Source organism: Emys orbicularis, chromosome 5 (assembly GCF_028017835.1).
Source record: "Emys orbicularis isolate rEmyOrb1 chromosome 5, rEmyOrb1.hap1, whole genome shotgun sequence".
NCBI lineage: Eukaryota > Metazoa > Chordata > Testudines > Emydidae > Emys > Emys orbicularis.
In genome coordinates this window covers 92,390,079-92,405,937 of record NC_088687.1, presented here as the reverse complement: position 1 = coordinate 92,405,937, position 15,859 = coordinate 92,390,079, and the positions used below count along the sequence as shown (strand labels likewise).

The following is a 15,859-nucleotide window of genomic DNA, read 5'->3' as shown; positions in this document are numbered from 1 at the left end:
CAGAGAGTCAGTGCTGGGCGCGAGTGGCGGCAGGCGGCTGCTCTTGTCAGGAGGCTGGGAAGTTGGAGGTTTGTCTGAGGCCTGATCGGGGTGTCTGCAGAGACCGAGACCCCCGGGCACCTGCTCGGGAGCCGCGAAACGGGGCAGCAAGGGACCCAGAGAGAGAGAGAGAGAGTCACCATCAGCCTTGCCTGCCGCGAAGGAAATGTCCTCGCTGGTGAAGGAAGACTTGCAAAAGAAGCTGTTTCACCCCCTGGGGCAGAGCCTGCGGGAGTTCATAGAGATCGAGTGCTCAGCCCACGACACGTTTTACCTCTGTGCCGCAGGTAACGCAGGGGCGGCGGGGGCAGGTGTATCGGTCTCTAGGAAGGAGCCCCGCGCTCTGCGAGCAAGCGGCGGGCTCGCCCTCTCCCACGCGCGTCCGGGCTCCCAGCGAGCCTGCGAACGATGCTGGGTCCTGCTGCGGGCCCAGCTCGGGCCCTGATTTGCATTGGTCACTAGGTGCATTCCAACATCTGCATTGCACATCAGGCTCTTATATTGATGGCAACGGTGCCAGGCGCTGGAGGGGAACGTTTGCCCTAGTTTTGTGACTCAGGGGAGTCTTCCTGCAGCACGCTGGCCTGGCACCTGACCTTGCACCTTCCCGTTTCGCGGATCCTGGGCTACTTGCATGTGGAATGTGTGTGGTACTAGACTGATGAAGAATTATTTTGAAGTTGTATTCAAAAGGCTCTAATGCAAGCTCTTTCCCCGTGGCGGTCTGGACAACTGCCCTTAGAGCAGAGACTTGTCCCGTGGTGGGAATAGCAGGGTGGGTGGGAGGGGACGTCGGTGTACTGGACTCTTAGGAAGTGCTGCTCCTCTCAAAAAGGTTTTTAACTAATGCTCCTGCGTCCAACTTAGCCTTTGGCCTAGTGTAATTGAAACAAACGCAGGGCGCTTGTTTCGATATTAAACCAAGTGTAGATACAAGCAAAGAAGATGGCACAGAAGCCTCGTGCGTGAGACCTTGTGGCTCTCTTCTTGGTGAAGTGTAACTGACAGCTACCTTTGCTCCGCTGCGCGCCAGACTCCTAACCTTAAACCCGAGGAGACGGATGTCTGGGGCCTCGTTCCTTTATGTTGGCTGTTGACACGAATATAGCCTACATTTTACGATCGTGCCTGCGCCGCTGTCCATTGTCTGAAGGATCTTCCGTTGTTAAATGGAAGGCTTAAAGCGTCGCGTTCATTAATTCACAGTATGTGCAACAGATTATAATTGCATAGTAAGAAGGATCCGAGATTTACACATGAGGATGTTTAGGAATAGCCTTTGGCCCAAGCACATTGTGTGTGGTAATAAAGCGAGTGACAGTATAGAACAGTAACTGGATAGCCCCTTAGCCACATGCGTTTTCCAAATGCATCGCTGAGATTGGATACAACCTCACACAGCGAGAAGAGAAGGGGGAGAGTAAAATTTGCCGCCCTGTGTTATAGCAGGGCATCGCCACTGAAATAAATGGTTTGAACAAGAAAAGGGTAAATCAGTGAAGAATTTGGTCCTATGATGTTGGGCAATAATATATATAGGGCTTGATCCCGCACGATTAAATGCGGGCATAACTCCCATTGACTTCAATGGGAATGTTGCCTGAATAAAAAGTAGCGGAGCCTATAATGCGAGATTGTATTTGAAATAAGTGGCGAGCAACTAAACTGCAACACTTCCTCCCGCTGTAGTTAATGGCATTAAATGGGTTGGAATCTTTTGGGACAAGCCAGTAAGTTGCCAGATTGCTGTCTCTGCTGTCAGTCTCAATCAAGCAGTTCCTTTGCAGTCTTCAAATGTGGACATGCATAAAGCAAGAGGAGTCTGAAACCATTAGCCTCGTCTGAAGTGTCTCTGTGTTTCTCATTTGTATCTAGTTCGGGGCATTTCCTTGTCTACAGCATGAAACCTACTGCATTGCTCAGAATCCCTGCACTTTTGGAAAGTTGTAGCCAACATATTTAGGAAGTTGAAAATAGGGTTGGAAAAGAGTATGCATTTTTTCCTACTTCAGACCAGTTCTGAAAAGCACCAGATACATAGTTGTTTATAATACACAAAGAAATGAGATAGTCAGTACAAAATGTTAGAAAACTATTTACAATTTGCAAGCATATTTTGTGTAGCTAATTGCCTTTAAAAGACTGCTATTTTATAATACTAATTGTATTTTTATAATAACCATAACATTCTTCAGTAAACATTTGTTCTCTTCCTCTTTTTTTAGAGTGTTTGCAGTCCCCATCCCCTCATTGTGTTTAAGTATAGTTTCTTGTTATTCATTGCCTGAAGTACATCTTTGTTTAAGCCAAAGGATTGTGAATGTTCATTACTATAATAAAGTAAGATTGTTCACGGTGGCACAACCTTATTACTAGAATATTTACAAAAAAATTCATTTCAAATGTGTCTGCTATATAACTTTATTAAATAGGCATTGACAAATATCACCTAGTAAAATACATTTAGAAATCAATGAAATTGTATTGTTTTTATACCACTGAAAGCTGTTCAGAATTAGGGAATTTATAAATATTATGATTAGTAGGTAGAAGTGAACATTACTTTCTACTCCCTTTTTGTTCTTGAGGTTCAAACCATGTGCTACATATGGGCTTCAGGAATTTTTTGTGAAGGTTGATAGTTTGTACAACTATGACAAATATCAATTTTTTAAAAATCAGATTAAAGTTATGTTATGGAACATTCAAAGGGAAAAGAGAGCAAAAGCACCTTCTGAAATATTTGAGTGTTGTTTCCACAGAATAAAAAGAACAAACCAGTGAAGAAATCATCTAAACAAATTCACCTAATGGAGAATCTCTGCAGACATAATGGAAAATATACTGAAATTTAAGACTGGAGAGTGTGTGTGTGTGCATGTGTGTGTGAGAGAGAAAACCCCCCACTCTAACATAGTTGGGTAAGTGGTGGGCACAGAGTAAATCTGATCCTGAAAGTTGGTGAGCATCCTCCAATTCCTACTGTAGTCACTGGGAGTTCAAGTTGCTCAGCACCTTGCAGGATATAGTCCTTAATCCTGACCTAAACAGCTCTTTCTAATCCTGGAAGTTTCTTGAATAGAGCCTCCCAGTTATATCATATAAGGTCAGAATGGGTGATGGCTTTGTGCAGTATCCATAAGGGATTAGGAGAAAAGGAGCCCAAATTTGTTTTACTTTTTACTGACTTTTCTATTTTAAAAAATTCTGTGAACCCTGAAAACAGGTTGGTATTTTTGTGCATTTAGAAGATGTACAAATATCAGGCATGAAATCTTTTAAAACAAAATTGTTACTGTTTTAATATCCTTTAAATACAGACAAATGTTTTCTAATTCTTCACAAGTGACAAGTATATATTCTAGCAGCACAATTAGTGTAAGATCAAAACATTCTAACTAAAATCTTATCCTTTCAATAGTAGTCTCAATTTATTCTTCCTGGTTAACCTGTATTATGCCTGTCAATAGCTTGTAAGAAAGAGAAAATATTGTAAATAACCAAATATTTGCATAGATGCAAACAGAAACCTTTAGGAGACTATCCCGTTTAAAGCTATACTACAATAAAACCACAATGTGGGTAGATAAATGCTGCTATTTCCATGCCATATTCCCAATATTGTCTCTCTTCACTTTCATAGTGGCAAATGGTAAAAGTCTGGAATGAGGATATTATATACTCCCCTACGTTGAATCACTAATCAACCCAATTAGTGGCAAAACTGAAATGTAGAGATGTCTAGCCATTTTTAGCAACTGCGTTTTGATGTGGTTAGGAGGGACTGCAATGACATCTTAATATCTTCCATTGGAAAATACAAGCATCCCCAAACTGCATTTCTTTTTCTTCTGTAAAACACCCCAGGAAACAATTTAAACAATCCAAGGCACTATAATGTCTCTTCTCTCCCCCAAGAAGAAATTTCAAACCTAAATTAAATGGGAAATCTGAGAAATGCTGATGTTATACAATTTTTGTCATGGGAATATGAGGAATAGGAACTTGGATAACCTAAATTACCAAAGAAGTGAGGACATATTTTAGATGAGCTAGGACTTCACTATTTCTAGGGCTGTTTCTTAACACATGTTCTTCTCAGATGTCATATGATTTCAACTCCTAGTTGGAGTCTAGAGCCTAGCACTAGAAAAAGCAGTAATTAGTTGGGTTTCCCAACAGACAGGGCCAGGAAGAAAAAAAAGCAAGCCACCCCGTTTTACTGTGCATTTGCAGGAAAAACTATATCCAGTGTATTTGTTGTTTTGGGTTTGTTTGTCTCTGTATTTCAGGATGAAATACGGGCTTAACCCAGTAAACCCTTGCGCATGGGAGTAATTCTTATAGGAGTAATCCCTCTTCTGTAAATGGAGTTATACACTTTAGCAAGAATTTGCAAGATCAGGCCCTACACTTGTTTTTATTTTAAATCTGTTTCTATTATTTTTTTAAGTACAGTAAAATGATTGACAAAAAAGCATAAAGCTTCCTCCACAGGGACTACCAATTTCTTGCTAACAAGGCAGGGCAAAAGAAATTTGGATAGGAAGAAGTTATTGCCAGATGATGTCCAGGAATTCCATTTTAAAAACATGCTGTGCCTCTAGTACTGGTCTTCACCCTTTTTCTACAGCTTTCTACTCTCAGACCAGACCACTCCCCCAGAGGATATGTGATGATGTCTAGTGGTGAGGTCAGGCTGCAGCCGCAGGGGAAGAATGGTTTTGGAGTACTATGCTGAAGAAGCAGGCCGTTAGGTCAGAGGTGTACCACTTCTCAGAAGGGTGCCAGAGTTACAAATCTCTGTATGAAGCCATAGACACCATCTGACAATTAAAAAAGAGAAAATAAAATAAACCTACCTAATATAGGTGTTCAAATTCCAGTGTTTCCCCCACTAATTCACATGCATAATCCACAATACTGATCTCCTTTTCAGTGCTTAACGCAATTAGTTAATATTGATGAGGATTATGACGAGTTTTTCTATCCTTCTATCCTTCCTTCACTTACTCCCTATTAGCAGAAGATAATCACAGACAAGTTGGAACTTCAAGTAGTATTTCTTAAATACTACATGTTATTTTTGTTTTGTATTATATTAATATTTTATAGGAAAACACAGATCTTCCATTCATGGGAAGTATACAAACATTAATGTAAATACACAGACTCAGAACTGATTTTGGTCCCAGTCCATCAACTCAGTGGACCTTTGAATGTGCATGGTGCACAACTGAAGTAAGTAGGATTCCGGACACATGAGGATCTACTTGCACAGATCTAAAGGCAGGATCAGGGTCTTAATGAGTGTATTCTTTAGTAAACCCAACAACAAAGCTTTCCCACAAACAAGATTCGCCTTTACAGGCTGGGTTAGGGTGAAAAAAAGAATCTATTAAAAGCAAATAGATTTTATGGGCTGCAAACATTGGGCTAAATTCTGCTCGCTGTGCAAACAAACCCATCAAGTTTCATATAGCTCTAGTTTTTAAACTATTGTTTAAAATGCAGCTTGATGAAGTATTTCATTTTCAGATATTTTGGAAAGCAATTGTCTGTTTGAGTAAACTAGTTTTTTGTCTTGCAGTGACTAAAGGTGGAGAAGTAGAAATATCTATGGTGAAACACTTTAGAATAGATCTGGATGAGAAATATGAAATGGCTGAAAAGTGGTTTTTGAAAGATCTGGAGATGATTGATGGAAAAGAAGCAGACACTGTAAGTGCTGTATTTTATTGTAAGTTTCTATTAACACAATGCATTTATGTTACAATTTGTGACACAACAGATGAGGTGCAGTTCTACTAAGAAAAGAGATTCTGTAAAAAAAAAAAAAAAAAAAAAAGATGGCATAATGGGGATACAGATTTATCATTTGTCAGAGACTCCAGATCACATTTGCTCTGCTTACAATAATTTTTTTTGTCAGTTCTGTAAACTCAGCTTAGATATGAGAGTCAAGATGGCCTATTTCTTGCTTGTATGTCATTGTAGTAATAGGCAGGGCCGGCTCTAGGTTTTTTGCCGCTCCAAGCAAAAAAAAAAAAAAAAAAAGAATGGCTGGAATGCCGCCCCTAGAATTGTGCCACCCCAAGCACGTGCTTGCTTTGCTGGTGCCTACAGCCGGACCTCGTAATAGAGATTTTCCAAGTCACTTTTTGACCTCAGCTACACCAGTGTAAATCTGGAGTAATTCAGTAGATTAACATTGGTGTAACTAAAAGGAAAATTTAACTCAATGTCTTCAGTTGAGTTGCTTACATATAACTGAGGGCAGGATATTTGAACTTGGAATAACCTGAGTAAAGATGAGGAAAATTCCAGAGTTTCAACTTGCAGAACTTTATATAAATTCTGCAGAATGTGGGGACAAAATTATTCCTATCAGTGGAAGCAGCAGCTGGGGATTCTGCCCCCTTAGCTCACAAATTCTGAGGTCCCCATGGCTCTCAGCAGATCTTCAGGATGCAAGAGCATCTGCCTACTGCTGTGCTGCCAGGGAATCCCCAGACCATGCCTAGTCCCTGAACATTCCCAAGTGTTGCAGAGTGGAGAAGTAAGTGGCACAAATTTATGTGCACAGAAGGGAGCCTGCACTTATAGATATGGAGTGGGAACATGGACCTTTAACTAACAAATCTGTTGATTTAATCTTGCTTTTTCAAAATTAAAAAAACTAAAATAGTGTTTATATACAAACTTGCACTGGTTTAACTAAATCACTTTAAAAAGATTAAGTCCATGTGCACCTAAACAAGGCCTAAGACACTTAACTTTTAATGATTTACTCTTTTTAAATAGATGTAGTGACCACACACTATTTTATTACACTGGAGCTTTCCCATGAAAACCCCCACAGATATAATGAAAAAGAGGTGGACCCAAAAACATAGAGCTAGCAACTGCATTCCCATGAACTGCAATCTTGAAATATTTGGGACCAAATCTTGCTCACATTACTCATGAAAAACATTCAGAGGAACCAAGTAAAGTAAACAGGATCTATATATCTTTGATACTTATACAGCCCTCATCACTAATCTGAGCACCTGCCAATCTTTTAATGTATTTATCTTCACAACACCCCAGTAAGTTGGGGAAGTACTATTATCCCCATTTTAAGATACAGAACTGAGGCACAGAGAAGCTAAGTGACTTGCCCAAGATCACACACAAAGTGTGTGGCAGACTAGGGAGATCCAGGTTTAATTTCCAAGTCCTAGCCTAGTGCCCTAATCACTGGACCTGCGGCTAAAGGATTCAAATCAGAGTAGTAATTCATGTGTAATTATGGAAGGGGCAAAATTGGCAGTAAAAACAGACATCAGAACAAACCCAGAGACAGAATTAAATTCAATTTTACAGAAGATGAAGGTGCATTGAGGAAAATACCTTATTGCATTTACAATACAAGATTTTAATAGATATTCAGCCAAATGAATATAATCCAAGTACAAATATAGCAATAAATTCTACATAAAAATGAATTCATACAGAGTTCTCAAAGAAAAATCAGTGCAATTTTCTTCCAAGAAAAACAAATCTTGGTCTGAATCATTCACCCCCAAAAGATTGTCCCTCTTCACACCTATCTCTCTTCAATGGAATGCTAAATTGTATTATACTGTTCAGCCACTAGATGGCTCTGTGTGTGAAATACAGTACTTCCTTTAAACAAACCTCAGCCATACCTGGCAGAGCATTAAGGGATCTTATGATGAACATATCTTGTGTTTAAAGGCAAGCTGTACAGCCAGTCCATATCTGATACAGAACAACATGACAAGGTGTCAGGAGTAAACTAAGAATAGAAACAGAAGGGAAAAGGCTACAAAGGTTGCAAACAGAAGAAACAAAGCTACAAAGGTTTCAGGATCTCATCAACGTGCCACTCTTCAATGCCCCAGAGAACTTCAGCTTCGATAAACCTTCAGAATGGAAAGACTGGAAATAATATTTTGCAAGATTTTGCATGGCAACCAAGCTGAACCAAGAAACTGGAGATATACAGCTATTGTCTTTATTTTATGCTATGGGGAAGCAAGCAGAGCATATCTTTAAGTCCTTTGACTTTACTGAAAATAGTCATAAAGATAACTATGAAAGGGTTCTGACTATGTTTGATGCATACTCTATACCTCATAGAAATGTTTATGAAAGAGCATGTTTTCACCAGGGAATTCAAGAACCAGGGGAAAATGTTGAATGTTTTATAAGAGCTCTGCGTACATTGTTTGAAAACTGATTTTAGGGAAGGCAAGACGTGAAAATATCAGATAGACTGTGTAGTGGGGTGGCTGCCCCACTCCATGAGAAAAAGGGCTGGAACAAGCCAGAGAGGCTGCGCAGACCAGCAGCCAATCAGCAAAGGCCTATGGAGAGCCAATCAGGCCCGGGGTTGGCCCCATATAAAGCCTGCCTAGCAAAGGAGGCTAGCAAGGGGGAGGACTGGCTCCTGAGGTAAGGAGTCGTATCAGGGGGTAGCCGTGTTAGTCTGTATCCACAAAAACAACAAGGAATCCAGTGGCACCTTAAAGACTAACAGATTTATTTGGGCATAAGCTTTCGTGGGTAAAAAACCTCACTTCTTCAGATGCATGGAGTGAAAGTTACAGATGCCTGCATAATGCCTGCATCTGTAACTTTCACTCCATGCATCTGAAGAAGTGAGGGTTTTTTACCCACAAAAGCTTATGCCCAAATAAATCTGTTAGTCTTTAAGGTGCCACCGGACTCCTTGTTGTTTTTGAGTTAAGGAGATAGCACCTTGGACAGAGCAGTGCTGGGCAGGCTCAGGGGGGCAGAGGAGAGCTCTGGCCAAGTTACCTGCCAGGCTGCGGCCCCTGATAAAAAGGGTCGAGAAGGTGCACGGGGCCAAAGGGGAAGTGGCCCAGGGAAGATAGGTGGACAGGAGGGGAGAGAAGGAGGGCAGAGAGAGGCTGCCACTACAGGGTCCCTGGGTCGGGACCCAGAGTAGCGGGTGGGCCTGGGTCCCTCCCTTCCCCCCCCCCCTTGCACTGCACCTGGCCACGGAGGAGTGTGGCCAAAACAGACTGCAACTTGCCCCTGAGGTGAGGGGCTAGACTTTGGGGTTGTGGCTGGCCACTGAGGTAGGTGCAAGCCGAAGGACTGACGTTAACCCCTCCCCCACCAGAAGGGGGTGAGAATGGAATAGTGGGCACTGCCAGAGGGTAGTGTCCTGAAGCAGATGCCTCTGAGCAGGGAACAATGCGGGTCCCAAACCAGCAGAGCAGACAACGGGCGAGACACCACGCGCAGAAGGTGCTCCACGGCTGACAAGAGCTAATTCCTGGAGCAACCAGCAGGAGGCACCAGCGGTGATGAGTCCTGACCCCATTACAGACTGGTAATTGGGTTAACAGATAAAAACCTTTCACAGCAGCTACAACTGCAGAGAGATTTAACCCTAGCCACAGCTATTCAGATAGCAAAACAGTCAGAATTAGTCAAACAGAACAAAAGGCAGGAGCAACTTGAAAAGCCTGAAACTAGCTTAGAAGCTATAACAGACACTTGAGTGTTAAAAGGCATCATAATAAAACCCCTGTGGCAAGGAGAGAGAACTCCCAGTCTAAGAAGAATAAATTCCAGCTAACTCGCACAAGGTATGTGTCACAGGGTCCACTCACACAGTGACACCTCCTGCTGGCCATCCTGCCAGGTGGTGCACTTTCTTCAGGTGGTGCCTCTCCCATCGTCCTCTCCCTCTGCAGATCCACCTCACTCCAGGAACCGTGGCATCCTCATCATGACTCAGCCCTCCAGCCAGGTCACTAAGATCCTCACCTTCCAGGGAATTCATAGTCTTTCCAGACCTGCTGTCTGTCTAGCATCTCCAATGCCCTGGCCACTCCCCAGTAGCTGGTAGGGGAACCCAGGCCTGCCCTCTACATTGGGTTCCAGTCCAGGGACCCTCAACCTCAGCAGTCCTGAGCTTTCCTCTCCTAGCCCTCACTGCACCTTCCCTAGACTGCTTCCAACCACTGGTCCCCCTTCTCTCTCTGGGTCTACCAGCTCCAAAACCCTTCTCCCTCTTCCCAGGAAATGACTGCATCCTACTCACTCTGCAGTCTCCAAACACTCCTCCCCATTCCCAGAGAGTGTCTGCCCTTTCTCAGCAGCCCCCCACTGCTTACAATTTCCTATCTTTATAAGTCCAGCCCAGCTCAGACCTGGACTCCTTTACTCATTCAAGGGATTACTTGGCCACCTGATTCCCCTCAGCTGTGGCCTGTTGGAATAATTAACCTCTTTCTTTGCCTTCATTAACCTTTTCAGGGCAAGTGTGGGTTGAACACCCATCACAGTGTGGAAAAAGACATATCCCAAGAGATGATGCATTTCCAGCTGAGGCACATGGTGTAATAATTGTACAATATGTGGACATTTTGCGTCTGTTTGCTGCACCAAAGCAGTCAGGGAGTTGATTCATATTATAGACAATCAAAAGTAATTGTTTCTGGAATTTATCACTTGTGATGACATAGAGCCTGCCTGGAGAGTGAAACTGAATATTCAGGGCAAGACTATTGACTTTAAAACTGTCTCAGGAGCTGATGTCACAGTCATCTCAGAAGGGATGTACAATCACTTCAACCCCTCCCAGAGCTTAAGTCGCCAGAAACAGCTCTGAGTAGCCCTGGAGGTATTCTAAACTGCATGTACCAGTTCATCACAGAAACAGTTTATAAAGATAAAAGCTGTGCATTCATAGAAAATCAGGAGGTCATCTAGTCCAACCCCCTGCTCAAAGCAGGAGCAACCACAGCTAAATCATCCCCACCAGGGCTTTGTCAAGCCAGGCTTTAAAAACTTCTAAGGATGGAGATTCCACCACCTTCCTAGGTAACCTATTCCAGTGCTTCACCACTGGTGAAATAGTTTTTCCTAATATCCAACCTAGACTTCCCCCACTGCAACTTGAGACCATTGCTGCTTGTTCTGTCATCTGCCACCACTGAGAACAGCCGAGCTCCATCCTCTTTGGAACCCCCCTTCAGGTAGTTGAAGGCTGCTATCAAATCCCCCCCTCACTCTTCTCTTCTGCAGACTAAATAGCCCCATTTCCCTCAGCCTCTCCTCGTAAGTCATGTGTTCCAGCCCCCTAATCATTTTCGTTGCCCTCTGCTGGACTCTCTCCAATTTTTCCACATCCTTTCTGTAGTGGGGGAGCACAAAACTGGACGCAGGACTGCAGATGTAGCCTCACCAGTGCCGAATAGAGGGGAATAATCACTTCCCTCGATCTGCTGGCAATACTCCTACTAATGCAGCCCAATATGCCATTAGCCTTCTTGGCAACAAGGGCACACTGTTCATATACAGCTTCTAATCCACTGTAATCTTCAGGTCCTTTTCTGCAGAACTGCCGCATAGCCAGTCAGTCCCCTGCCTGTAGCAGTGCATGGGATTCTTCCATCCTAAGTGCAGGACTCTGCACTTGTCCTTATTGAACTTCATCAGATTTCTTTTGGCCCAATCCTCCAATTTGTCTAGGTCACTCTGGACCCTATCCCTACCCTCCAACATATCTACCTCTCCCCCCAGTTTAGTGTCATCCGCGAACTTGCTGAGGGTGCAATCCATCCCATCATCCAGATGATTAATGAAGATGTTGAACAAAACCAGCCCCAGACTGACCCCTGGGGTACTCCGCTTGATACCGGCTGCCAACTAGACATTGAGCCGTTGAGCACTACCTGTTGAGCCCGACGATCTAGCCAGCTTTCTGTCCACCTTATAGTCCATTCATCCAATCCATACTTTAACTTACTGGCAAGAATACTGTGGGAGACCATATCAAAAGCTTTGCTAAAGTCAAGGTATATGATGTCCATCGCTTTCCCCATATCCACAGAGCCAGTTATCTCATCACAGAAGGCAATCAGGTGGTCAGGCATGACTTGCCCTTGGTGAATCCATGTTGACTGTTCCTGATCACCTTCCTCTCCTCCAAGTGCTTCAAAATGGATTCCTTGAGGATCTGCTCCATGATTTTTCCAGGGACTGAGGTGAGGCTGACCGGTCTGTAGTTCCCCAGATTCTCCTTCTTCCCTTTTTTTAAAGATGGGCACTCTGGTTGCCTTTTTCCAATTGTTCAGAGTGCCTAGGATCAAAGACCAACAACCTTCTCAGCTGCAATATGGCAGCCCTTATGGGCTAGTGAAAGAAACTGAAAGAAATTGATGACGGATATGATAATAGGGGACTTTTGAAATGAGATCCAGTACAAATCAACGAAGAAGACAATGCTGAACCATACAGTATACAAACATACCTACCAAAGAGACCTTGGAAGAGACTAGATGCAGATTTATGCAAATTCAGAGGACATCATTATCTGTTTGGAGTGGATTGTTTTTCCAGGTATAAAGAAATAATGCACTTGAAAGAAATAACATGTCATAGTGTTACTGAGAAATTGAAATTATTTTTTGATCACTTCTGTATTCCAGAAAAACTAATGACAGACAACAGACTACAATTTACTGCAGCAGAATGTAAGTCATTCTGAATGAAATATGATTTTGATCATATTATTAGCAGCCCACATTACCCACAAGCAAAAGGAGATGCTAAGAAAGCTGTACACACAGCCAAGAAAATCCTACAGCAGGAAGATCCATTCCTTGTTCTTCTGAGTAACAGATCAATGCCAACAGCAGATACTGGATATGGTCCAGCAAAACTCCTGATGGGAAGACAACTCAGGTTCTTTTCCAAAACTTGAGCAGTAGTTCTATCTCCAACGTGACCAGACATGAAGAAAGTAGCCCAATAGGATAAAAAGGCTAAAAAAGCTTATGAACACTTTTACAACAGATATCACTTGGTTAGAGAACTGCCAGATCTACCACCTGGCGACCATGTTTTTGTCAAATTAGATGGAGAAAAGGGATGGACAACTCCAGCTGCTGTAAAGAAATAATTCAGCGCCACGATCATATGTGATTGAGACCAACAGTGGAGAGTTCAACAAAAACTGTCAACATCTACAGTTTGTTCCTCAGAAAGAACAATGAGCTGAACAAACTCTACAAATGGCAGATGCAGAACATGAAGAACACTCAGATTCCAAACTGACCAGAGACAGTCGTTGCAACTAGCTAGATGACCGAGTTGTTATGTGTTCGGATCATGTAATTAGAAATTTAACACATTTCAGAGATACTTAACAGACTGATCCATATTGAACATCAAAGAGTGTGATAGTGTAAATATTGTAAATGATGGGCATGTAGAACTTAAAGGGGGAGATGTAATGGAATGCTAAATTGTATTTTACTGTTCAGTCACTAGGTGTGTGTGTGTATGTAAAATACCTTATTTAAACAAATCTCAGCCATACCTGGCAAAGCCTGAAAGGATTTTATGATGAACACATCTGGTGTGTATATGCAAGCTGTGTAGCTCGTCCATGTCTGGTACAAGAACATGATACTCCCCTCATGCCCATGAGGGGGGAGGGTCAGTCACATCCCCCTTCCCATACTTCGAGTACTTTATGCACTCTCTGTGTTTATGGTAAATCTGGGTGAATTAGGGTAGGGGGTGGAGGACATGTCCAACCACTCCCAGCCCCTCCTGGCTTCATGCAGCTTAGGCCAAAAAAATAACAGTTTAGGGCTGATTTATCTTTCCTCTCTTCACATCCCAGAGCTCCCACAGCCATAGCAGCCAGAAGGACTTGCTCATAGCATGGCTACACTGAACTCCACTCCCATAATGCAGTGATGTGAGGGAGCTATCCCTGAGGGAATCCTCCCAGAGATTTCCTATTCCAGAACCTCCTCCCACAGGTTTTTTTCATAGGAGGGTATGATCAAGGCCTGTCTTATTTCTGATGAAAAAACATTTAATCATAAAGTCATTAACATTAGGATAAATGTTCATAATAAACTACAGCTAATGACATTCACAAAGTTTAATTTAACAGGTTTCATTTTAAAGCCATTGTTAGCATTAAGCAAGCAGAGGAGCCAGTAAACCTAGAAATCTGCAATATAAGCAAAGAAGGCAATCAATACTCTTAATTTGATAGGGGAATTTATTTATAATAAGTGATAAGTGCTCTTCATACAGTACATTTTGGACAATATTACAGTCCTGTACATTTTAAAATTGTGTCTTATAATTGTCGTAAGTTGTAGTGTGTTCATTTGGACAAATCCTGAAACCCGTGCTCACATCATTGAGAGTTATACCTGATTACAGACTGTTTTAGGGCATTCTTGGTAAAAATTTAAAAGAACCACCCCTGTAGGAATGTCTATGGATTGTGGAAATATTTCTGAAGTCCAGTGCTAATATTTTATGAATCCGTTATAGTGAGATAAAGACTACAAGGTGGCTAAGCATAAAACAATAAATGTTGCTGTTCCAGTGCCTATAAAGCTAGTAATTTCATTCTCTCTTCATTTTTTTTAGGATAATCCATATTTTGACATGCACTTTGAGAAGGTCTACAGTTGGGAAGCATATAGCTGTGCATCTAAATATGCCTTTGCTCGAACGTTAAACAAATTGAATTACATGTACCTTAAAAAGGACTTGAAGATTGTGAACTTTGATATAACCTACATAAATGATGATTCACTCTGGTCATCCAACAATGGGGACTGTTTAGTACTTATGAAGATATGCTTCTATGCTTCCAACCTTTTGTGTCTGTCCCTGTGTCCTATGCCATAAAGATGGATTTTATAACAATAAGGTGACTAGCTGGCTTCCAGTGCCAGATTCCAACAAATCATCTGATATAAAAGATAAGTGATATGCAGTATTTGCTATTTAATTTTACATATCAACCAAAACCAGAAACCTCATTTTTATATAGATAATGAACTGTTTCTTTCAGTAAGATCCCAATCATGCAAACACTTACACACCAGCCTTCATACAGGTAGTGCCACACGCAGCTGCAGTTACATGCAGGCTCTCTGTCCAGCCCCTGCAATGAACCAACAATGGAAAGGCTACAGCTAAGGCAACTCCCCAGGCATGCACCCCCTCTGGAGTATAAACGCAAAAATTATACCCTCTTGCGCTGCACAGGGAACTATAAAGAGTAAGCTCATAAAGTTTGCCCCCTCCCTCAATGTGGAGAGGAATATGCAATAGCCTTTGCCCCTTGAGCTAAGCTTCCCACACACTTCACTCCAACTCACTGGTTTAGATAAAGCAAAAACAAATTTATTAACTACAAAGGATAGATTTAAGGGATAGCAAACAGATCAAAGCAGATTACCTAGCATATAAACAAAAAACACAAACTAAGCCAAATATACTAGGTAGATTGGATATGAATTAGCAGATTCTCACTGTAAGAGATGATACAAGCAGGTTGCAGATTCTTAAGGGGCAAGCTGCACTTGCTTGGTTCCCAAACCAGTCTGTGGAAAAATATTGACATCCCAAGATGGAGTCCACAGACATGTGGTCTGGTCACATGTCCTTGTAGAGAGTCATAGCAGCCATTACTTGGAGGCTGTCTGTAGCGTTCTCAGGAAGGTTCCCCAGGTGGGAGATAAGCTTCTCCTAAGGCCTATTGTTCTTTCCTAATGGCCCATTGCCCTGAATAGGCCCTTCCCCACCCACTATCTAGACTGAAAGCATCTTGTCTAGTGGGCATTATCCAGGTGTAACTACATTTGAAATACAGATACATAGTCAATATTCATAACTTCAGATAAAAATGAAATATGCATACAAATAGGATAATCATATTCAGCAATTCATAACTTTTCCAATTATACCTTACGTAATTTATCTTGTATAAAATGCATCATAATTATGC

The 15,859-nt window shown here is 42.1% G+C and overlaps 1 protein-coding gene across 1 annotated transcript; it reads left to right on the top strand.

Moving 5' to 3' along the window:
- Positions 1-205: 205 nt before the first annotated feature.
- EXOC1L (exocyst complex component 1 like) lies at positions 206-14,754 on the top strand. Its single transcript, XM_065404700.1, has 3 exons — positions 206-326; positions 5,630-5,760; positions 14,491-14,754. The coding sequence occupies exons 1-3, from the start codon at positions 206-208 to the stop codon at positions 14,752-14,754; spliced, it is 516 nt and encodes a 171-aa protein (XP_065260772.1).
- The last annotated feature ends 1,105 nt before the right edge of the window (positions 14,755-15,859 follow it).